The 25,006-nt window shown below is 36.8% G+C and overlaps 2 protein-coding genes and 1 pseudogene across 2 annotated transcripts; all 3 read right to left on the bottom strand.

Annotated features, from left to right (window-relative positions):
- Positions 1–15: 15 nt before the first annotated feature.
- Positions 16–954, bottom strand: LOC113277786 (annotated as a pseudogene).
- A 6,806-nt stretch (positions 955–7,760) lies between these two features.
- Positions 7,761–8,390, bottom strand: LOC113279571 (transcription initiation factor IIB-like). The gene has a single exon (XM_026528255.1). It carries the CDS (start codon positions 8,388–8,390, stop codon positions 7,761–7,763), a length of 630 nt encoding a protein of 209 aa, XP_026384040.1.
- Positions 8,391–9,514: 1,124 nt separating this feature from the next.
- LOC113277785 (transcription initiation factor IIB-2-like) lies at positions 9,515–10,599 on the bottom strand. The gene is made up of 2 exons (XM_026526779.1): positions 10,052–10,599; positions 9,515–10,019 (listed from the first exon to the last, which is right to left on the bottom strand). The coding sequence occupies exons 1-2, from the start codon at positions 10,597–10,599 to the stop codon at positions 9,701–9,703; spliced, it is 867 nt and encodes a 288-aa protein (XP_026382564.1). The 3' UTR covers positions 9,515–9,700.
- Positions 10,600–25,006: the final 14,407 nt, after the last annotated feature.

The raw sequence follows: 25,006 nt of genomic DNA, 5'->3' as shown, positions 1-25,006 counted from the left end.
TTGTTTCCGTTTCTTTCAAGGCCTATACAACTTCTTGAGGTCCTCCTCATTAGCATACCAGGCTGGCACCAGTCGCAATGCATAAGGATAAATATCCTTATAAGAATTCTTAATAGTGACTTCTGCAGCTCCAGTTGCACCAGCAATATCTCGAATCAGTTTTCTCTCGTTAGACAATTGAGATATCATGTAAATAATCGTCGCTGCAACCGTTACAGGATTCCTCCTAATATCACATTCTTCAGTCTTGGCAACTGCTTCTTGAGCAGCTTTCACATCTTTATGACTCATACCAAGAATAGAACAAAAACGCCTCACGAAATCACCAGCGTCCTTTGCATGAGTTGGACCTTCAGTGTCCCCATTTCCAATTTCCTCCAAATGTTTACTGGCACGTCCAATTTCTTTCTTGGTCGCACCATTTGCATCGGAACTAATCTCTTTCATCGTTCTCGATTTCCCTAGTCTCTTGCAAGCAGTTTACAAACAAGCAGCAAATATTGCATTCTTGTTTCTCCCTTTACTACTCTTCACATCCTCCATCTTCTTATAAATCTCATTAGCCAAATCCTTTATTGTAGAAACAAGACCCAATCTGTCAGACATCGCCTCAATCGCCTTGAACGCCTCGATAAGGCCCTTGTCAGGATCTTTCATATTAGCTTGATTAAACCGCCTAAAAGAATTAGATGAGGGATATTGACATTCACCACCCTTTGGCATGGAAACCAATGTGGTTAAACCATTATTAGACAGAAGAGGGTTTAATTTATCCCCAACACGATGAGGATCATTATTGACTGGTTCATCAGCGAATGTTCTCCATTCGGATGTGTCGTCAATTAAGTAGGCTTCAAATACAAGTCCACAGTCGCAACAAATTGTGTCTCCGGTCGAATGATCAGATATCACGGCTGTAACACTTTTGCAATCGGAACAGTAAGATTCCTCCATGAATTAGAGCAGATATTTCGATTTTTCACAGTCAATTTGTTACTTCAGCCTTGTGTGCTTTCTTGAATTTTTGTGCTTTGCCTAGAGTTCGCAGCAGAGGAATGTTAGACAGAAAGATTTATGAGACCCTACGGCAGTATTTATAGGCAAAATCAGGTCGTGTTTTTGGGAACTTTGTGTGCTTTGCCTCGAAGTTTTGGTGGTGTTCGCAGAGGAACGTTGATAGAAAACAGAGAAAAATTTATGAGACCCCATTGCAATATTTATAGGCAAACTGAGGTCGTGTTTTTGGAAACCTTACTGTTAGGAGGAAATTGTGCTCGCCGACTTTGCGCTGTGGCCCGCGACTTTGTTTCCCTAATTCGGCCCGAGAAAGGAGTAGGATTTGTAGTCTGTACATTTAAAGGTTGTTTGGATACACATGGGTTACCTTTCGACTTCTAAAAGGAATAGAACAAGAAGTGAGGTTGGTAAAAAAAAATTATTCCAGATTTCTGTGTCCGGTATCCAAACATGTTATCGTTGAGTTACGCTTAGGATATTCGAAATCTTGCATGATTATAAGTTTATTGAGATTTTGGGCACGAACCCGGAAGTATCTTTTCAACTTTTGGAAAACAAAAACAAGAATTTTTTGAAGCATACAACGGGGCAACTTTTCGACTTCTAAAAGCAATAAAACAAGAAGTTAGTTTGGCGACACAATTTCAAAGAGCCATTTAGTTAAGTAAAATCTTTTTGTTTTTGATTTCTGGTATCCAAATATGTTATGGATGAGCTAAATTTAGGATATCCGGAACCTGCCTATTGGGATTTTGAGCCTGTTTGCAGGAGCGGAGCCAAGAATTATGGATGGGGGTGCAAAATCTTACTACGGGAGCAAAAAAAATTTAGGGGGTGCAAAATAGCAAAAATGGACTTATATGCACACAAAAAATTCTAATCGGGCCTCAAATAGGCTTTGGAGCCAGCTGGGCGGGGGTGCAAGTGCAACCCCTTGCAATGAGCTGGCTCCGCCCATGCCTGTTTGAATATACATCCAGAAGTAGTCAACTTTTACAAGTGAAAAAGCAATAAGCTTTTAAGTCTGGGTATAAAATTTCATAACTGACTTTTAGAAGCAAAAAAGTCAAATTTTCCTTGAAACAAAAATATTTTGCGTCTGACTTTTATTAAGTTAATTTTTCGATTTCTAGAAGTTGTTATGAAATTTGACGGCCAAATTGATTTCTGACTACTCAATTAGTAGAAGTCGAAAAATTACACGTGCTATCCAAATAGGCTATAGTATCAAAACATCTTGCTTCTGACTTTTAATATTTTGCTACACTTTTAGTATCAAAATGTAGCTAATGTGCCAAAAAAATGAAAAATTTTGTATTAGTTCGGAACAAATTGGGACGTCTGCTTTTCTTCTTTCTTTTTCCTTCTTGAAGATATCTCTGCAACCCGTGATTTGCCCAAATCTGGAACTTCGGTGGACGAGAATTCAAGTGAATTTACCGTTGTTGTATTTATAGACAAACTAAGAGTTTCTCCAATGGCATGTGTGTGGAGATAAATGTCAAAATCCACCTAGGATACACATCCATTTTCTCTAAAATCATTCTCCAACCATGATGTCTTAAACCAGTGAATAGATGAATTTGGGTAGACAATGTCAAGGAGAATGTCAAGTTTTAGACATTCCCCTTGACATTGTCTACCATCCTAGTCAGCTTTTAATTAATTGAATTGACTTTAATATATTAACTAACCATTTTTAATTTTAGCAAAATCTTAATTATGGAAAATAAAAATTATACTAATTAAATGAAGAGGTTACATGCAACACCGTTGGAGATGGGATTTTTTTTCTCCTTAATTTTAAGGAAAAATAGATCGAGAATGTCTTATTTGTGTTGCCACATAGGAAGCACACACAATAACCATTGGAGAAGCTCTAAGTCGTTACTTATGATTTTTTTGTGAAAACTACAGTGAGACCCATTCTCCTAAATTTTCCACTGTCAAAACCACCGACAAAAAACTTCAAGCACGCACCCATTTCCTCCGTGAAAATTTCTCCCACACCCAGAATTTCTAAAATTGTTTCTTTCCTTTTTCTTCTTCGTTTTTTCTTTCATGACTCTCCTTTATCAAGAGAAAAAGGGGATCTGAGGTGATAGAAAAAGATGAATATGAATTCTGATATGGGGGTTTGAATCGGTGAAGATTTTGATCTGAATTTTATGTCGTCAGTGGACATCTTGATGGACTGAGAATGGGTTTTGATTGAGACTTCTGGTAACACAAAATCAAGGGATTTTGGCATCTGCCATCGACTGAAATTGGGTTTTTGTATGTGGTATGAAATTTGGGTTGAGGTGCAATCTTGAATGAAGAATACGCAGGAATATCAAGGGATTTCTGGGGTCTTGTTGGCGTTGATGAAGGAAACAAAGAAGCTGTCGTCGGATATGGTATAACTGGTGATGCTTTAGTAATTGATGGGTTTGGATTTGTGAAGAGAATTTTGCAGTTGGTAATGGTGAAAGGATGAATTGGTGCTGTTGGGTTAATCAGCAGCTGGTGATGATTTGGTTTGGTGTCGGATCGAACTCAAGTTCAGTTAATGAGAGAAGCAAGGAGATGATAATGAAGACGAGACAACTTATTTTTGATTTGGTATGAACTGAAGTTGAAGATTACAACAACAACATAAATTGAATTTTGTGGGTTTTGAAATTAAATGAAGGAGCAACAGACTGTTGGGTTTGGATTCAATTTGTGTTGGTCGATTGAAGGCAAGTAGTGATATTTTGAGTGATTGCTGGAGTCGCAGAATAGCTGAAGTAAACTAGTGTTGCAATCATGGTTTCTTGTGGTGGATGTGACCGCGAACTATAGAAGTTTGCTGTGATCCATTTTGGGGGTTTTATCTGTAATCCAAGATTGAGTTTATTGGTAGTTGTTCTTGAGATAGTGAGGACTTCGTGGTTCTGTGCCTTGGTTGCTGGAATTTGAATTTAGAAGATCAGGTGGGAGAAATAAATAGAAGGGTTTCTGCTAATGGAGATGATGATTATGGTGTTGATTGGTGTCCTTAAAATTGATAAAAAAGATGGGGATTACAGAAGCAACTCTTGTAGATGTTCATGGAAGCAACTCTCTGCTAGATGATGCTATATGTGATTAAATGGGATATGGTGTTTGTGTTGTCAACAACATGGAGGTGCAACCAGCTGTGGCTGAGATAATGTATGGAGATGTTGTTATGACTGCATAACATGTTATAAAGTCGTGCATTTGGAATGGTGGTTGCTGTCATGATTGAGCTATGAATAAATGGATTGATGAATGGATCGGTGAAGTGAGTTAGGAACGGTGGTGTTGGTGTTGGTTTCAATGGGTTATGCATTTAAAATAAGATGGAGCTAAAAGGATGCTGCAAAGGGGAGACGGAAGTGCAAATGGGTTTGGTGTGCGTGTGACGTGCATTTAAAAGAAAATGGAGGTGTGAGTAGTGATGCATAAAGGTTATGCATCTACAAAATTTGTTGAATAACTTGTTATGCATTCTCGAAATTGGTTGCATAACACGTTCTGCGGCTTTTTTTTCCGCATAACTTGTTATGCAGTCCAGAAAACGGTTGCATAACACGTTATGCAACTATTTTTTTCTTAGTATTGAAACCAACAAAAAATAAGGCTGCATAACTTGTCATGCACCTACAATAATATCTACATAACATGTTATGCAGTCGTGAAAATGGATGCATAACAGGTTATGCATCCAAAAATATGATTGCATAATGCATTATGCATCGAGAAAGTTGTTGCACAATCTTTTATGCATCGAGAAAGTTGTTGCACAATCTTTTATGCATCGAGAAAATAGATGCATAACCTGATATGCATCCGTAAATATGGATGCATACTGCATTATGCATCAATTTTTTTACGTACGCACTAAAATCAACCAAAACAATGGTTACATAACTTGTTATAGATGCATAACTTTGTTATCCAAATGCATAATTTGTTATGCAGTGGAGAAAATGGTTGCATAATTCGTTATGCGTCTGCAGAATGTGTTATGCATCTTTTTCGGTGGCTGCATAATAGTCATGTATCAAATTTTCGAAAATTTTGCCTAAAATGATGACCACCTCCGATTTTTTCGTGAAAAACAAAAATTTGATATCCTTGTTTGTACTCGTTGCGTAGCTCTCTTAAAAAGATTTCCAACGATATAAAATTTATAAAATTCCAAGGCGCGGATTTTTAGATATGTTATATCCAAGTTGCGTTGTGAATTATACCCCTGATGCATAACCCGTCATGCTGACATTTTTAATAATTTCATATAATTATGGGTGTCACGAACAATGAGAATATTTTTTTTTTTGGGGTCTCCCCCTAATTTTCACTTATTTTTTTATTGTCTTATTTTGGGAAAGTGGGCTATCCATTATGGGCCAAAATGCCTGTTTACACCCGACGAGCAAATAGATGAAAAACTGAAAAAGTGAACACTATCAACTGTCATGGGGTTTGGTGTAAATTGGATGAAAAATCAATTCCATATGATTTTCAACACAAATTCCAACATCTACTTTTCTTCTTTCCTTCTCCTTTTTGAAGCTATCTCTGCAGCCCATGATTGCCCAAGTCAGTCTGGAACTTCCCTGTAAGATTTATCAACAAAATGGAAAGGATTAGCAATATGCCTCTACTTCAACCTATATAAGTATCACTGGCTTAACTAAAGTATAGATTTTACCTGCAGTTGACACAAAAAATTCTTCCAAATCCCTTCCTTGCTCTACACATATACAAAACATCACATTGAATGAAATGATTTTATGCACTGTTACGCTAGAATTTTCTTTCATATTTCTATCCAAACGCCAATTGTAAGCATGTAAAAACAAAACCCACCTAAGGTCCTAAATTACTTGTCAGCTTCAAAATTTTGCTAAAAGATATGTCCAGAGTCTAGAGTCCAAGTTGGATTTTTGATGTACCTCGTCAAGGGAAAAGTAAAGAAGAAAGAAGATTGGCAAAATCTATATGTGCAATTTGTGCTCTTCCAGCATCGGTTGTAATATGGGTTGGCAACTTCAGTGACTTGGCACACTTACCTACATTGAGCTGAAACGACACCTCGCGAGCATTTCTGCACCAACTTGGGCAAAAAGGGAAAAAGAGTTCCGGCAAACCAACACCACCACCCATTAGTGCTAAAAAATAAAATAAACCCGACCCGAAGTGACACTACAACACAGCTTCTGTACATGTAGTTCACGCCCAAAGCTCTAGTTTTAGGGATTATAAATAAAGACAGAATTTCTTCTCTGAGTGATGTGGGACAAATTCCAACCCTTATATCAGCCCAGGTAGCATTTGAAAAATTCCAATCCTTTATTGCATAGGGTGAGGAGCATGACATTCATTCAAAACATTCACAGATTGTATGTCTAGTCAAGTCTCCAAAGGTCCATATCGTTATTTGAACAGTTCCATATTCTGGGGCCACTGTTAAGATTTTAGAACTACGCTCCACTCACCCATTGCATAGAGTGAGGAGCATGACATTTATTTTAGACTTGTCTGTATACGGTGGAGGGTATAGTATGCTGTTTGAGAAGGGGAATTAATCATTTTTTAGAAGGAATCCTTCCCATCAGATTTTACCTAAATCGAATAACAAATTGTAGTTCGGGTAAAACACAGAAAACTATTACTGCTTAACTACCAGCACAATACATTACTGAGGTTAGTTTCTTTATGGAGAAACCAAAAGCTTACAAGAAGAGAAGTAAGAATGGGTACGAAATACAACTTCATTTTTACTAAGTAGTATTGAAAATATCTGACAATTTCAAACTGTAATTCATACTGAGGAGTGTTACAGTGGATTGTAGATCATTACAGTGATCTACAACACAGTTAGCATGGGTATTTTTCCACTGCGCACTTGAACAAAATTCCTGAAATTAAAATTTGAACTAGTCATTTCAAAAGAATAAAAGAAAATGGTAAGGACATTATGCAATGGGACTACTAGCCAGCTGATCTCGCAGCTCAAGGGAATCCTGTAGGCTGTTTGCTAATAAAAAAAAATAAGTAACTCCTGCGGTCCAAACTTGCAGTTTATATAAATTTTAAGGACCGGCACAAATACCTTTTATCAAAGAATGCCATGGGCTAACTGCTATTTAGCAGCATAAGCCTATTTGGAAGTTTTAAGCAAATGCTCCCTCAGTCCCTTGGATATCAAGACAAATCGGAAATGAAATGCATTTGGGACTTATCAAGGAAAGATTTGCGGCATTTGCCCCAAGTCACGATAGTGTTGGTAGCTAATTCTGGCGCTGACCAGGAGGCCTACTCTATTCTTTCAAGTTCAAACTTTTAGTTGTATCCCAAGGAAGCATATTAACATCTGACTTATGTTTACAAAACTACAATCAGACTTCAAAACTGGGTTGGTTCAAGCCTAAGGGCTCTTTTAATGTAGGCATTTTGGCAAGTAATTCAATTGTCAAGATTTATATTGAAATCGAGCGCGAGGTATTCTGGACTGAAATACAGACCTACCCGCACGACTGAAAAAATATAATTCTCTTATTAAATCTGTTGCAGGTTTATTAAACTTATCAGTTCAGTCATGTGGTCTTAAACAATAAGGAATTTCATCATCTGAGGTCCAATGTTGCCAATATACCACAACAGCGACAAAAAATCATCTGCAGAAACGGAGTGCAAGTTTTGCATGCACCAATTGCAGTCATGAATGGAGGATTTTTCTTCCGTTTCTTTCAAGGCTGACACAACTTCTTGAGGTCCTCATTAGCATACCAAGCTGGTACCAGTCGCGACCCAAAAGGATGAATTTCCTTACAACATTTGTTGATAGTGGTTGGCTTAACTCCAGTTGCATCAGCAACATCTCGAATCTGTTTTCTGTCACCAGACAATTGAGCTATCATGTAAATAACCGACGCCACGACGCTTTGAGGAGCCCTCCTAATATCAATCACTTCTTGAGTCTTTGCATATGCTTGTTGAGCAGCTTCTGCAGCTTTATTACTCATACCAAGAAGAGAACAAAAGCGCTTCAAGAAATCACCAGCATCTATAGCCTTCCCATCATCCATAGTTTTGTCCAAATTTTTCTTAATCTCCGTAATGGCATGTCCAAGAATCTTCTCCTTCAGGCCATTCGCAGCCCAACAGATCTCCTTCATCCTTCTGGGATTCTTTAGCTTCTCGCAAGCAATATACAAACAAGCAGCAAGCACTGGATTCTTACTCCTCCCTTTACTGCTCTTCACATCCTCCATCTTCTTATAAATCTCATTAGCCAAATCCTTTATAGTAGAAACAAGACCCAATCTGTCAGACATCGCCTTGAACGCCTCGATAAGACCCTTGTCAGGATCTTTCATATTAGCTTGATTAAACCGCCTAAAAGAATTAGAAGAGGGATATTGAGATTGAGATTCACCACCCTTATTAGGCATGGAAATCAACGTGGTTAAACCATTATTAGACAGAAGAGGATTTGATTTATCTCCAACACGATGAGGATCATTATTAGCTGGTTCATCAGCGAATGTTCTCCATTCAGATTTTTCATCAATTAAGTAGGCTTCTAATACAAGTCCACAGTCGCAACAAAATGTGTCTCCGGTCGAATGATCATTTATCACGGCTGTAACACTTTTGGAATCTGAACAGTAACTTTGTTTCCTTAATTCGGCTAGAGAAAGGAGTGGGATGATGTGTAAATTAGCTGAAAAACATATGGTTTTCAATACAAATTCCAACGTCTATTTTTCTTCTTTCCTTCTTTTTACTATCCAAATTCTGTCAAGTCTCAACTGACTTGACAGTTGAGAATCTTATGTCCAAGTTGATATCCATTAAATGCCAGTGAGGTAACCGTTATTTTTTATGTCCAAGTTTGTATTGAAAATCTTATGCATCTATATGCGAACTTCGTTATTCTCCACTCGTATTCCACATCAAGGACTAGTCAAACCAACGTAAAATCGTTATTTACTTATTGCAAAATTGTAGCTCTCAAAGAAGATGTAGAGAAGTGCAAAGCAGATTCTCAGGTGTCATTGTTATATTCTGTTCATTCCTTTTATGTGGTGGCTCAGGTTAAGCTTCAAGTTTTTTGACTTTCTAAGGGTACTATCTACTTAACAATGAGTGAAATGCTGGTATGATCACAATGTTGAGAAATGCTCAATTTTTGTTTATCAAGTCCTTCAAACTTTATAGCAATCACGGTACGAGATCTGGTAATTGAAAATTCATTCTGAGCTGCAAGAATGTGGGTTTGAATCTGATTCCACTTCAACTCTTTAGCTGCTAATCAGAATGTATGCGACAGCTATCAACGAAAGATTTGCTCCAAGTTATGATAGTAGTAGTATTCGAGCTAATTCTGGCACTTACCAGAACTTTTCTATCCTTTTCAAGTTGAAACTTCTAGTTGTATCCCAAGGAAGAATATTAACATCTGACTAATGCTTACAAGACTACAATCAGACCTCAAAACTGACAACCTCCAGGCATTTTAGTAACGCAACATCTTTTCCTAGCCCTGACAGTGCTTTGATGGCCAAGTAAATCTAATGTTGCCAATATACCGCAACAGAAACAGAAAAAAATACCATCTGCAGACACGGACTGCAAGTTTTGCACCAATTGCAGTTATGAACAGCGGATTTTGTTCCCATTTCTTTCAAGGCCTATACAACTTCCTGAGGTCCTCCTCATTAACATACCAGGCTGGCACCAGTCGCAATGCATAAGGATAAATATCCTTATAAGAATTCTTAATAGTGACTTCTGCAGCTCCAGTTGCACCAGCAATATCTCGAATCAGTTTTCTCTCGTCAGACAATTGAGATATCATGTAAATAATCGTCGCTGCAACCGTTACAGGATTCCTCCTAATATCACATTCTTCAGTCTTTGCAGCTGCTTCTTGAGCAGCTTTCACAGCTTTATTACTCATACCAAGATAAGAACAAAAACGCCTAATTTCCGAAGGACACTGACTTCTATACTAAAATCAGCAGGATTTGTACACACCCCGTCTCCAATTTCCTCCAAATGTTTACTAATATCCGAATTGGCACGTCCAATTTCCTTCCTGGTCACACCAGTCGCAACGGAATGGATCTCTTTCATTGTTCTCGGTTTCCCTAGTCTCTTGCAAGCTTTATACAAACAAGCAGCAAGAATTGCGTTCTTGTTGATACGCTTTCTACTCTTCAAATCCGCCATCTTCTTATAAATCTCATTAGCCAAATCCTTTATTGTAGAAACAAGACCTAATCTTTCAGACATCGCCTCAATCGCCTTGAACGCCTTGATAAGACCCTTGTCAGGATTAAAACGCCTAAGAGAAGAATTAGAAGAGGGAGGAATGATGGTTAAACCATTATTAGACAGAAGAAGATTTGAATCATCCCCATTATCATTTGATTCATCACGGAATGTTCTCCATTCAGATGTTTCACCAATTGAGTAGGCTTCTGATACAAGTCCACCGTCGGAACAAATTGCGTCTCCGGTCGAATGATCTTTTATCACTGCTGTAACACTTTTGCAATCTGAACAGTAAGTTTCCTCCATGAATTAGAACAGATGCTATTTCGATTTTTCACAGTCAGTAGCTCAATTCTTGAATTTGTGAGTTTCTTGAATTCGTGTGCTTCGCCTAGAGCATTGGTGGTGGTTGCAGAGGAATGTGAAAGAAAAAACGAGACCCTATTGCAGAATTTATAGACAAACTCGGGTCGTATTTCGGCTTGCCGCCTTTGCCCTGATAGAAAGCCGATTTGTGTACACCATATCCTAACAAAACATCCTGGAGGCTGTTTGGATACAAAATCAGGAGTTACTTTTTTGATTGGTAGAGAATTTGGTGCCGACGATTTTAGCGCTATACTACAATGACATCGGCAAAATTTTGTTTTTACAATTTAATTTCGTAATGATTTCTAGAAACAAACAGGATATTAGCTTCTTGTGAAGAAATTATTTGTTGTTTCTGACCAAGGACACTGACTTCTATACTATAATGACATCTGCAAAATTTTGTTTGACAATATAATTTCATTATGATTTCTAGAAACAAAAAAATACTTTCTGTGAAGAAATTTTTGCTAGGCTTGACTTCGGTTTCTAGTATCCACATACGTCATCAATGAGCTACATTTAGGATATCTGATACCTGACATGATCATATCCTAACAAAACATCTCGGAGGCTGTGTGGATACAAGATGAGGAGTTACTTTTTTGATTGGTGGCAAAATTTTGTTTTTACAATATAATTTCATAATGATTTCTAGAAACAAACAGGATATTCGCTTCTTGTGAAGAAATTTTTTGTTGTTTCTGACCAAGGACATTGACTTCTGTACTATAATGGCATCTGCAAAATTTTATTTGACAATATAATTTCATTATGATTTTAGAAACAAAAAGAGTACTTTATGTGAAGAAATTTTTTGCTGGGATTGACTTCGGTTTCTAGTATCCACATACGTCATCAATGAGCTACATTTAGGATATCCGAAACCTGGTATGATCATAGACTAATTGATTTTGATTTTTGCGCCATAAAAGCTGAAATATTTTACTAAGCTCTCTCTGGATCCCATGATTTGCCCGTCAGGCTGGAACTTCCCTACAAATGAATATTCACCAAGTGACTACACCACTTTTGTCTTTATAGACAAACTATACTGTTGGTTCTTATTGGAAGTATGTTATTTGGGTCCGGATCAACCTAAAAGGAAATTGGGCTATCTGTCCATTATGGGTCAACATAACAAACAAAAAATCGGCGGCAAAATTCACTGAATGAGCAAAAAAAACAAAATAATGCCTCCAAAGAAACCTGTTTTGGAGGCATACTAAATAATGTCAAAATAGGGTCACTAAATAAAAAACAACATCACCTCTTATCCACCTTTTTTAATAATGGCATAACTACTCTTACATAATTGGTGTTAATGATTATGATTAGATTTGATTAATTAGGAAATTTAAGGATTGATTAAAAATTAAATAAATTAAATTATTAGTGGTAAATTAGTAGAGAAATCAAATTTATGTGAGAGAGTTGGGATTTTTGAGAGGAAGAAGAAGAAAAAGAAGTGAAAAAAACTTGGGTTTTGAGATTTTAGTGATTAGAAGTGACCAAAATGTGTGATTCAAATCAGAGGTAGACTTTTATACGAGGTTTAATGTCCTTTTTATAAGTTGAATCTGTCAAAAAGTTGAATTTTTAAAACCAGGTCTACTGACCAGATGAATGGTTTCGCTGACAAGTTATCAGCCAAACTTCACTCTGTAACTGACGAATTTAGGTTCGGCTATTTCGAACAAAATCTAGCAAAGTCGTATCAGCCGAACATAGTGTTTCTCTAAATCATATACTTGGTTTGGCTCAAAATTGATATTCCAAGATCAGCCGAACTGATCTTCTGAAAATTCAAAACGAAGAACAAGGCTAGGTTTGGCTGATTCGAACAAAATCTAGCAAAGTCGCATTAGCCGAACATAGTGTTTCTCTAAATCATATACTAGGTTCGGCTCAAAATTGATATTCCAAGATCATCCGAACTGATCTTCTGAAAACCCTAAATTCATCTTTGAAATCATATTTTATCGATCAAACAAAATAAAATCAATCAAAAATAAGATGGGCTTGTTACAAATACATTCTAAAATACATCTGAGAGAAATTGAGATTTGGATTTCGCACTCCAACATCGCTCACTTCGATTCGTGTTTCCTTTGCTTGATTAATTGCTTGATTGAATTGGAGTCCAAGATGTTTAAGTTTAAAGGTTATTTTGATTTTTGATTTTAGATTTTTGAGGATAAAGGCACTCTAGTAATTTAATTTGTTTAAGGATATATAGGTAATTGCACTTGTTAGAGCACTGCTCGGTCAAACTCGCATGCGTTGTTATCTCAAGCATGTTCGTCAATGTTAGTGATCAAAACTATAAGTCTTGATTTCTAGTCTCTTATTGCTAAGTCTCAGACTAGGATAATAAGTGTAGTTGAGCTCAAGAACTTCATGGAGTTTCATCATAAAGTAGAAGATCTACTCAAGGAACCGGTGGAACTTCTCGACAAAAAGGTATGTGGAGACTTCTTGAGGTCCTCCTTATTAGCATATACCGCAACAGAAACAAAAAAAATATATCATCTGCAGACACGGACTGCAAGTTTTGCACCAATTGCAGTCATGAATGGCGGATTTTGTTTCTGTTTCTTTCAAGGCCTCCACAACTTCTTGAGGTCCTCCTCATTAGCATATGGACTCGATAATCAAGACTTTGTTTTACTCGGGCCATCAAAAAAAATTCAACTTCTTAAGGTCCTCCCCGTAGGGTAAAATTGGGTATCATGGACTTTGTTTTACTAGGGCCATCAAAAAATTGTGTCAGAGTCTGTAGCTCCGTTAATTCCATGATGACGAATAGTTAAAACAAAACTCTAGCCAGTTGATCTTTTCTACCCGCTTCAAACCGTGATGACTAATCAACCAACCTTGGGGTAATTTCTCCTTTTTTGCTTAACTCTTGTACATAGGGAATGAGTCTCAACCTTTTTACTGCTAATTTAGAAGTTGTTTTGTTTCACTCATATAACTATATGGTTTAGGTCATCACCCCGAATGACGAATAAAAAAACGAGTATCTCTATTCACTCCATTCAACTTCTTTCCTAGAAAAAATTAGGTAAAAGTTCATGTCCCAACGAATCGCACGTAGAGATATTGATAACACACATGGAGTTAATGGTATTTCATAACTAATCGATTGAGAAGCAGCTCGTAGACCACCCAAAAAAGAATATTTATTATTTGACCCATATCCTGACATAAGAAGTCCAATAGGAGCAATACTTGAAATAAAAATCCATAAAAAAACGCCTATACTGAGATCAGCTAAAACAAGACGATATCCAAAAGGAATTACTGAATAACTTAGTAAAATGGATATGACTGCTACAGAGGGTCCGAGACTGAATAAAAGAATATCCCCTCTAGATGGGAGAAGATCCTCTTTAAAAAGTAATTTTGTCCCGTCTACTAGAGCTTGAAGAATTCCGAAAGGACCCGCATACTCGGGTCCAGACGTTGTTGTACCCCCGCAAATATTTTTCTTTCTAACTACACAATAACTAGTATTCCTATCGTGATTCCCAATACAAGAGTAAAAATAGGGACAAGCAACCATATAAGACCATAGACCCCCTTTAAGGATTCCAATCTGAAAAAAGAATTGATAGCCTGTAATTCTATCGTATCAATTATCATATTAACGATCAACTTCTCCCACAATGATATCTATACTACCTAGTATCGTCATAATATCCGCCAATTTCATTCTTTTAACTAACTGAGGAATAATTTGCAAATTGATAAAACCCGGAGGACGAATTTTCCATCTCCAAGGAAAAGCACTATGATCCCCTATCAGAAAAATCCCCAATTCCCCTTTTGGGGTTTCTACTCTCACATAAAGTTCTTGTTTTGACAATTCAAAAGTGGGAGATGTTTTTTTACTAATAAATATATAGTCAAAATCATTCCAGTCAGAATCCCCTGCTTTATCAAAGCGTTGGGCTTCTAAATTTTCATAGGGCCCTCCCGGAATTCCTTCCAAAGCTTGTTGAATAATTTTTATGGATTCTGTCATTTCACCGATTCTGACTAAGTAACGGGCTAACGAATCCCCTTCTTTTTGCCATTGTACTTCCTAGTCAAACTCGTTGTAAAACTCATAATGATCGACTTTCTGAAGATCCCATTGTATTCCGGAAGCTCGTAGCACTGGCCCTGATAAACCCCAATTTATTGCCTCCTCTCCTCCAACAACGCCTACCCCTCAACGCGTTCTAAAACAATAGGATTTCGCGTAATAAGCCTTTGATATTCAGCAACCCCGATTAAAAAATAATAGTAAAAATATAAACATTTATCTATCCAGCCATGAGGTAGATCAACAGCTACTCCTCCGATACGAAAATAATTATGCATCATTCGCATACCTGTGCCAGCTTCGAATAAATCATATATCAATTCTCTCTCTCTGAAAATATAGAAGAAAGGAGTCTGCACACCTATATCCTCCATAAAAGGGCCAAGCCATAATAAATGAGAGGCTATACGACTCAGTTCCAACATAATTACTCTGATATAACGTGCTCTTTTAGGAACTTGAATATTTCCTAACTTTTCTGGTCCATTTACCATTATTGCCTCGATAAACATAGTAGGTAAATAATCCCAACGCGTTACATAAGGCAGACTCCATCGTCTCCACCCCGTAGGATCATAAATTATGTCAAAAAATTGGGAAGCAAAATCCATGGACCGACCCCATCGTCTCCACTCCGTAGGAACTACGAGATCACCCTAAGGACGCCTTCGGCATCCAGGGGTCACGGACCGACCATAGAAACCTGTTCAATAAGTGGAACGCATTAGTTGTCCACTCTCAGATTGGGCAGTAAGGGTCGGAGAAGGGCAATCACTCATTCTTAAAACCAGCATTCTTAAGACCAAAGAGTCGGGCGGAAGGGGAGGGGGAGGGGACTCTCCGTTCCTGGTTCTCCTGTAGCTGAATTCTCTGGAACCGCAAGAATCCTTATAATGGGATTCCAACTCAGCACCTTTTGAGATTTTGAGAAGAGTTGCTCTTTGGAGAGCACAATAAGATGAAGAGTTGCTCTTTGCTCTTAGAATGGGATTCCAACTCAGCACCTTTTGAGATTTTGAGAAGAGTTGCTCTTTGAGAAGAGTTGCACCTTTTCAAAAGAGTTGTAAGCTGTGTTCGGGGGGTGGGGAGTTATTGTCTATCGTTTCCCTCTATGGTAGAATCGATCGGGGAGGCCTGAGAGGCGGTGGTTTACCCTTTGGAGGATGTCAGCGGTTCGAGTCCGCTTATCTCCAGCTCGTGAACTTAGCGGATACAAAGGTATATGATAGCACCCAATTTTTCCGATTCGGCAGTTCGATCTATGATTTATCATTCATGGACGTTGATAAGATACTTCAAATTAAATGGAATTGCATGGAATTACATATCAATACAATATCATGATTTGGTTGATGGAATTGCATGAAATTAATTCGAATTTTGGACAATCCTTGAATTAAATCAAATTAAATGGCAATTCATCGTTCTATAGAACATCGTTTTTGTTTAATCACACATAAAAACTAGATAGCATAACAATTTGGATTCAAGTTATGAACCCTAATATAATTAGAATTTTGTAATTGAATGAACAAATAGAAGTGGGGGTATGACATCAATGCGCCAAGAATCTTAGGAAAAAGATCTTTTAGATCTCTTTCCTTTATTTTTAATTTTGAATTCCCGAATATCAATCAGAAAAGCTAGTTAATGATGACCTTCCATGGATTCGCCTATATACGCCGCGGCTAAAGTTGCAAAAATAAGAGCTTGAATCCCGCTTGTAAATAATCCAAGGATCATGAAAGGTATAGGAACCACTAAAGGTACTAAAGAAACAAGAACAACAACAATTAATTCATCAGCCAATATATTCCCGAAAAGCCGAAAACTTAGTGATAAGGGTTTTGTGAAATCTTCTAGGATGTTAATTGGTAAAAGGATTGGAGTTGGTTGAATGTATTTACCGAAATAACCCAATCCTTTTTTGGTAAGACCCGCATAGAAATATGCCACGGACGTGAATAAAGCTAAAGCAACGGTAGTATTTATATCATTCGTAGGTACGGTTAACTCCCCATGAGGTAATTGTATTATTTTCCAAGGTAAAAGAGCCCCTGACCAGTTAGAAACAAAAATAAATAGGAACATAGTTCCAATAAAGGGAACCCAAGGACCATACTCTTCTCCAATCTGAGTTTTGCTCAAGTCTCGAATGAATTCAAGGACATATTCGAAGAAATTCTGACCATTGGTCGGAATAGTTTGTGGGTTCCGAACAGCTATAGCAGCTGAACCTAATAAGATAGCAATTACGACCCATGACGTAATAAGGACTTGGGCATGGACTTGGAAACCACCTATTTGCCAGTAGAAATGTTGGCCTACTTCCACACCGGATATATCGTATAGCCCTTTTAATGTGTTGACGGAACATGGTAGCACATTCATATTGTCCTCTGGCAGAAATAGAACTTAAAAAGGAATTATTTTGATTCCACTATCTCTTTCTCAACTCGTCTACTTGAATCATCTTTTTCGGATATCAAGTAATCACATAATATCCCCAGCTTTTTTATCTCTTTTTTGGTATTCAGAATATAGTAACCGATTCAAAAAATCTATGGAGTTCTCGAAATAATTGACTTATCTTATTATTAATCAAGGATTTGGGATATATCTAGAACGACCCTCGCAAATAGCGAATACTAATTTTTTAAGGATTAATCGGATTGAAGCTCTAGAGTCATCATTGGCTGGAATTGAAATATCTGCGAGATCCGGGTCACAATTTGTATCGATTAAACAAATCGTTGGAATTCCCAAAGTTACACATTCTCGAAGAGCCGTATATTCTTCTTGCTGATTAACGATGATTACAATATCGGGTAACCCCGTCATATATTTGATCCCACCCAAATATGTTTGCAAGTGATATAATTGTCTCTTCAACATTGCTGCATCTCGTTTTGGAAGGCGGTTGAGTCTTCCCTTCTTTTATTCCGCTCTCAAATCCATGAACTTATGAAGTCTCGTTTCTGTAGTGGACCAATTCGTTAACATGCTTGTAAAGTATTGGAGGGTTGAAAAAACGGAGCTACGGACTCTGACACAATTTTTTGTGACTTCAGTGGCTCTTTAAAGAACTCCCAGCAAAAAAAAAAGATATAATCTTTTTTTTATAAAACTTCTTGTCCTACCTCATCAAGTTCTACCGACAAAAAACGTAAACGCTCCAATTTAATAATTATATTCTGATCCTATCTTTATTATGTAGGATTCCCTTGTTCGACAAAGATTCCATTCATATACAATAATCAATTGTAGCGGGTATAGTTTAGTGGTAAAAGTGTGATTCGTTCTATTAATCCCTTAAATAGTTAAGGGGTCTTTCGGTTAATTTGTATTCGATCAAAAACTTTCTTTCTTAAAAGGATTTTATCCTTTACCTCTCAATGAAAGATTTGAGGAAGAATATACATTCTCGTGATTTGTATCCAAGGGTCAACTGAAAATTGGATTATGGAATTGCGAAGTATAATTTTTTTTTAGTTGGATCAAAACTTCCAATTGAATGAGTATGAATAAAGGGTCCATGGATAAAGAAAAAAGTGTATTTCAATCGTAACTAGATCTTCCAAGCACCAAGGGGCTTCAGAAAGTACCCATTTCCAATCCTCTTTGGACTCAAAAGTGACAGTAAACAAATTCTTGCTTTTCCTTCTTAGCTCAAAGTTACCAACTTTGTTTTTCCAAATTAATCTGGCTTGTTTTTCAGCAAATCCCCTGCTGAAGGTGTTTGGAGTGATGATCTTTCCCATGACACTGTAACCATTCCTTTGGAGGCAGACAGTTGGGTCAATTTGTGCAGCATTGACAACTTGTAGGATGTCTTCAGGTGACTCAATTGAAGCAGAGTCAAAACGATCAGTGAGATTGTTGACATCTTCAGATGCCATTGTAATGATTGTGCTTTTATGGAGTTGAGTGTGTTGTAAATTGTTGATGCAGATATCTAACAGAATTGCAAAATTTATAGGGGGAAATAGATGCTTAACTTTCTACGTGTTTGATTCCTTTTGAGACGTGTTTTGCATGTCATGGAGGCAATGACAAGTATCAGGCAGCAAGAGAAGGTCGCAGAAAAATGTTTCAGGTTTCCATTAAAGCTAGAGGGCGGAGCATAAGAAGTTGCCATAAAATCGAGAAAACTCTCTACTGCTGGGACAAACGTATGAGACATCAACTTCAAGGTCTTAAACAAGACAAGTAAATCCAAACGGTATCAGTACATGTAAGCCATGAAAGAAGATAAAGTGATGAGAAAGGGTACAGTTGAAGATAAAGAGGAAAGAAACAAAAAGGAATCAAAATGAATTGATTATAAAATTCCAGAGAGTAATAGGTTCATCAGACAATAATATAGAAGAAATTAAAGCTAAAAACCGTTATTTAGGAGATTGATTTGGACATGCAGTGGGATTGGATTTATGGTGATGAAGTTAAAGCTGAGTTTTAAAGAGCTTGAACGATGTTGTAATAGACGAGGTTACCTTAGCTTTTGGAGTAGGTTCTATAAGTTTTCCATCATCATAACATTATCATCAAGAGAACCATCACTTGTACTATTTCACTTAATTCAAATAATCTTTCTTATCTCTCCCACTAGACAATAAGCTATCTACCTCACTGATTTAACCTCTACTTAGTAAATATAAACACACAATCAAACAATCATTGTTGTCTATTTTCAAGCTCAAACATATCTCTTGCTAACTCTTTATCTTACTCTATGTAACCAAGAAAATTCTAATCTTTTAACTATTCTCCTCTTTTAATTCAACCCCTCCTACTACGTTGTCACACTCCCCTTCATCACCTCTATGTTTTCATTTCAAAGCCACATCACCACCTTACACCATGCAAAGGAAATATATGGATGGGTAAAATGATTAAATTAACTTATTTAGGTGACTTACGCCCCTTTTTCACTCTCTACTAATTTAAATATTACTAGCGTCACTTTAGATAATTTTATCAAGGGATAAGCTCTAACTAAAGAAAGGTCCAATCAATGGAAAGGTACTGTCAATTAACTTTGACTTCATGGTCAACAGTGTACCGCCGGTAAATGGTCACAGAAAACTCAACTCCGGTTTACTCAAGTCAAACTTCGACATCTAAATTTTCGGTATTCGATCGACGCGTTCGAGTAGTCTATTTTGCGTAAATTTTCGAGATCTATCTAATGATACTAGTTTCGTATCTAAAATTATTGTTAGATTAATTTTTATTAATTAAAATCTACGTTAACTAATCAAGTTCTTAACGGTTAATTTGTCTCTTGACTGGTCTAATAACGTTGATGAGCTTGAGGGTCTTTACAGTATATTAGAACAAGAACTTGGTTTTAATTCAAAATCAATTTAGTTATGATGCCGCTATATCCACGGATTGCCATGCTATATTTATACCTCTCCTAGATGTTGTAGATATTTTCTCTCTTTTAATGAAAAAAGAAAAAAGAAAAACCGTTTTCACCCCATCAGATTATGCATCCTTGACCTAAACAATCTGTAAATCAGAAGTTTGTTACCAAGTCCGACTCTTTGAATTTGGAGGCACCGAGGTGTTATAATTATCGGTAGTGGTGTAGGATAAGATGTTAGAGCCTCTCTAATGGAATGTGTGTGAACAAAAAGTCCTAATCCACGTAGGATCCACAACCATATTTATAAAAATCATCTCCAACCGATTAATGTGAAGATAATATGACAGAAAAAAAGTTAGACATTCACTTAGAGGATGTCTTCCCATCCGAATCACACTTTTATTAATAAAAATTATTGTAAAATAAAAATGGGAAGTATTTTAACCAATTGTTTGCCTACAAATAAGTAAGAAAAATAACAGAAAACTTTATGGGTGGGAGATAAAACTTTATTTTTCTTAATATTAGGATTTTATATTTAAAGGATGTCTTAAAAATGATGCCACATATGAAACATCCACATTCACCAATGGAGAATAAGGTCTGTCAGACTGTTAGTTAAATATTCTGTGAGAAGTGAGAACCATAAATGTTAGGTTATTTACGATCTTGCGTGTTTGATGCCCATTGATTTTGAGTTGGATGACTGTTTGCTAACAATTAACAATTAGGCCTGGTTTATCTAAGATAGGGTCTGTTAGACAGTGTAGGTAAACCACACAAAAACCGAATTTGGGAAAAGCTCTCATAATTTTTTTATGGGTCCCGGAGGGCCCCGCGGAGTATAGAAGGGGGTTGGATTTAGTGAGGCTAGCGAATTAGGGATTGAGAGTGGCGGTTTTCATGGTGCTCGTTTTCAGGGTTCATCAACAATATTTGTGTTTTGAGTTGGATGACCGTATTTTAACGATTAACAATTTGTCTTGCCGTGTTTGACCCCTGTATATTTGGATCTATATTTGGGTGATGGTGAACAAAATAGAAATAGGACAGGATTACCTTCGGTGCCTATAAAAGCCGACCTTGAACGTGATATATATATATATATATAAAAAAATGACAGGATTATCTTCGGTGCCTATAAAAGCCTACCTTGATCATGATATATATAAAAAAACAGAAATAGGACAGGATTACCTTCGGTGCCTATAAAAACCTACCTTGAGCGTGATATATAAAAAAACAGATTTATGACAGGATTACCTTCGATGCCTATAACAACCTACCTTGAGCGTGTTATATAAAAAAAAACAGAAATAGGATAGGATTACCTTCGGTGCCTATAAAAGCCTACCTTAAGCGTGATATATATAAAAAAAAAAACGACAGGATTACTTTCGGTGCCTATAAAAGCCTACCTTGAACTTGATATATATACTAGGTACTACCCGGCCGTATATAAAAGCCTTCGATTGTTTTATAAAGTTGCATAAAATGGATAAAAATTGATAGTTTAAGGCTTAATAATTTGATTATATTAGTGGTATATATTTTGTATCGAAATTGAATTTATCTTATGAAAGGCATAATAAAGTATGTGCATTTCTCCCAATCAAAAAGTCATTAAGTATTGCAAAGTACTATCAGAGGAATGTGTTAACATCCAGCCGATCAAAAAAAAAAAAAAAAAAAGTGCAACATCTAAAATCGGCAATAGAGATGAGTTAAATAATTACATCTAAGAACTTGGTGCACATGTCAGGGACCCAGACCGAGTCCCAGTCCCGATAGACCACCCTATAGTGTTGGTAGCTATGTGAATCTTCTAAAAACCAAGGATATCTCTGTAATTTGGGCTAACATTTTCTAGAGCATCTCCGGCGAGTTAGAGTTAGCACTATGGAGGAGTGCATCCCCTCCCTATCCCTCCATTTCCCTTAAAATCACAAAAATCCAATTCTTATGGTCTCCCAAATTCCTACACATGTAGGGATATCCTTTCCCTTCTGTACATGGATGATCACATCTGATCGCACTTGTAGGGAAGGGAAATCACACGGCTACTGAGTAGCCATATTTTTTTACGCTTTACGGATACTCAGTAGCCGTATTACCGTTGATACGGCTACTCAGTAACCGTAGTTTTTTACGCGGCTACTCAGTAGCCGTTTCCGAAAAAAACATTTGTTTGACCTTTTCTCGTTTACACCTGTCTCACACCCGATCCTAACCATCCATCGTTAATAACGGCTCTATATTCTCCACCATCGGATCCCAACGGCCATTTTTTCAAAATCTTCTATAAATACCACTCTAATTCTCTACTCAAACCACACCAAATCAATTTCTTCTTCTTTTACATCAATTGATTTCTTCACTACTAATTTCTTCTTCTTACTATAATCTCTCCAAATTTTTTTTTAAGTAATAGATTTAAATTTTGTTTTGCTCAATAATGTCGGACACTCAGCGGCAAAAAAATAAACCTAGAAGGAGATTTAGTACTTTGGAAGATCATCACATTCTTACTCAGTACATTGGTCTCGGTTATAGCAGTTATCCAGATAAGGAAGAGTTTTGGGAAATCCTTTTTCAAAAGTATGTGGAAGCTTGTGGTGGGAATAGACAAGAACGTACTGTAAAAAATCATTCGTAATCGGCATAGCAAAATCAAGACTGAAGTGGATAAGTTTTCCGAATGTGTTGCAAGAGCTAATATAAGTAATCCGATCTTGGACTCTATTAACCGGATATGTTATTTAACTATGTTTCATTATAGTTGTTGTATATGTGGTTTGTAAATAGTTTAATTTATGTGTATCTGATCATTGGTTTGTTTACATTGATGTAGATGTTAATTGCGAAAATCTTACATGTTGAAATATACCAAAAAAGCTTTGAGCGAGATGTCGAGTACGACCTGCTTAAAGATGTTCAAGATGTAAAAGTGGGTGTAGCTGAAGATATGGACCAAGATTCTAATCCTCCGTCATCTCAAATTCATGGAAATTTCTCTAATACGTTTACTTCTCCAAACCCATTTTCCCAAAATCCACCTACAAGCCAATTCATCGAGACTCCATTTACAAATCAATTTCAAAACCCTTATAGTGTCCCTAGCGGTATCCCTACTCAATTAGGATATACCCCTGGTACGAACCCAAGTACATTACCCGGAACGTCGTCAGGTGGATTTACAGGAGATAAACGCATTTCTAGAGCTGCGAAAAAAGACCTTATTAATAAAAAGGTCGCTGGGTCAAGAAAACCCGCCACACCTTCCTCCCAAGACTCCCAGATGAGCGACGCGGGCATTAAACTTGTTTATTTTCTAAAATAATCCCGAATGACAGTCGCACCTCGTCAGGAACAACAAAACCAGAATATGGAAAAGTTACTAGAGACAACACAACAACAAATTGAAGCTGCTCGAGAGAAAGAAGAAAGTGAAATAATGCAATTTGACCTCGAAAAGTACTCTCCAACTACAAGAAAGTACTTTGAAATAAAACAGAATGCCATATTGTCCAGGCAGATGGAGAGGCAAGCGAACAACAATTTATTTTTTTAACAGCTTAGTTTAAATGTTTTTTTCTTTTAAGTCAAACATTGTTTCAGTTCCGGTTATGTAATTTCCTTTTCAGTAATTAATTTATATATTTTTACTTACGATAATTTGAATTATATTTTGTTATACCAACCGATCTTTAGTAACGGCTAGTTTCCAATGGCCTCTTTCAATGCATATTATAAATTGGCAAAAAGTTCCTCAACACAAACAATCCAAAATATAAGGCGTTAGTCTCATTTGTGTCTCATTTTTTTGGTTTAAATAGATTCTATGGTAATGGTTGGGTATACTGTAGAAGAAGATGTTGCACTCACCTCGGCTTTTCTAAATGCTGCTACTCTGCCTACTGAAGATGTTCAAGATCTCACCGCCTATGAAAAATGGACGTTGGTGTTTGACAGATTTGTACAAGCGTTTGGAAATGTTAATAACCGAACCAGACGACAACTTCAACAACGGATTTGTCAAATTCAAATACAGGTTCGCAAGTATGTTAGAATTCAAAGAAAGATTCATGGTTACGCCCCACAACACATGACAACTGCGATTACGGTAGGTGAAAATAAATAGTTCTGAAATTTCGTATGTTGTCCACATAGACACTTACCTATTGCTTTATGTTTGTTTTACGTAGGAGGAAATGGGAAAATTTGTATACCGACTAGATCATCGTACATAATTTACATGTTATGACTGCTACTTAATCTTTAAGGCTAACATGCCTAACTTGGAATGTTACAATCCGGAAATGATTGTCGGCGCTTCTCCAGAAGACGGACCTGACGAATAGTATATGCGGTTGTTATTTAAATCTCTGTGTAAATTGTGTTATCTATCCCAACAGCTACATTGTAACGGCTACTTTATAACGATTATATCCCAACGGCTAGTTTACAACGACTACATTGTAACGGCTACTTTATAATGATATTATTTTACGGTTATTATAAATTGTGTTATCTATCTCCAAATAACAAACACCTTCTTTCATACACCTTGCAAAACCTTTCACATTATTTCGATACCTCTCATAATTCTTTGTAAGAACATAACCATGGGATCATTTGATTCAACTGAAGATTTGGAAATCATCAAAGCATGGTACGCAGAAACTCGAGTAGTGGACCAGTCCCCTGTAATGGCAGAGCCAGAAACCTTTTGGGCGAAGATATATAACCAATATAGACAAGATTATGGGAATCCAAAGAGAAGAAATGTTCAACAGATTCACGATAGGTACCAGATTATCCAAAAAGGCGTTTGTGATTTTATAGCTATTCAACAACGGATCTTCAATGCCATCCATATT

Source organism: Papaver somniferum, chromosome 5 (assembly GCF_003573695.1).
Source record: "Papaver somniferum cultivar HN1 chromosome 5, ASM357369v1, whole genome shotgun sequence".
Lineage (NCBI taxonomy): Eukaryota > Viridiplantae > Streptophyta > Magnoliopsida > Ranunculales > Papaveraceae > Papaver > Papaver somniferum.
The sequence above is the reverse complement of the archived record's forward strand: the minus strand, read 5'-3'. Positions and strand labels throughout refer to the sequence as shown.

What these genes read in the sequence shown, in the direction of transcription:
- LOC113279571 (XM_026528255.1), bottom strand. Translation starts at nt 8,390, where the DNA reads ATGAAAGATCCTGACAAGGGTCTTATCGAGGCGTTCAAGGCGATGTCT.
- LOC113277785 (XM_026526779.1), bottom strand. Translation starts at nt 10,599, where the DNA reads ATGGAGGAAACTTACTGTTCAGATTGCAAAAGTGTTACAGCAGTGATA. An exon ending in GAGGAAATTGGAGACGGGGT is followed by an intron (nt 10,020 to 10,051) that starts GTGTACAAATCC and finishes TTAGTATAGAAG; the next exon opens with TCAGTGTCCTTCGGAAATTA.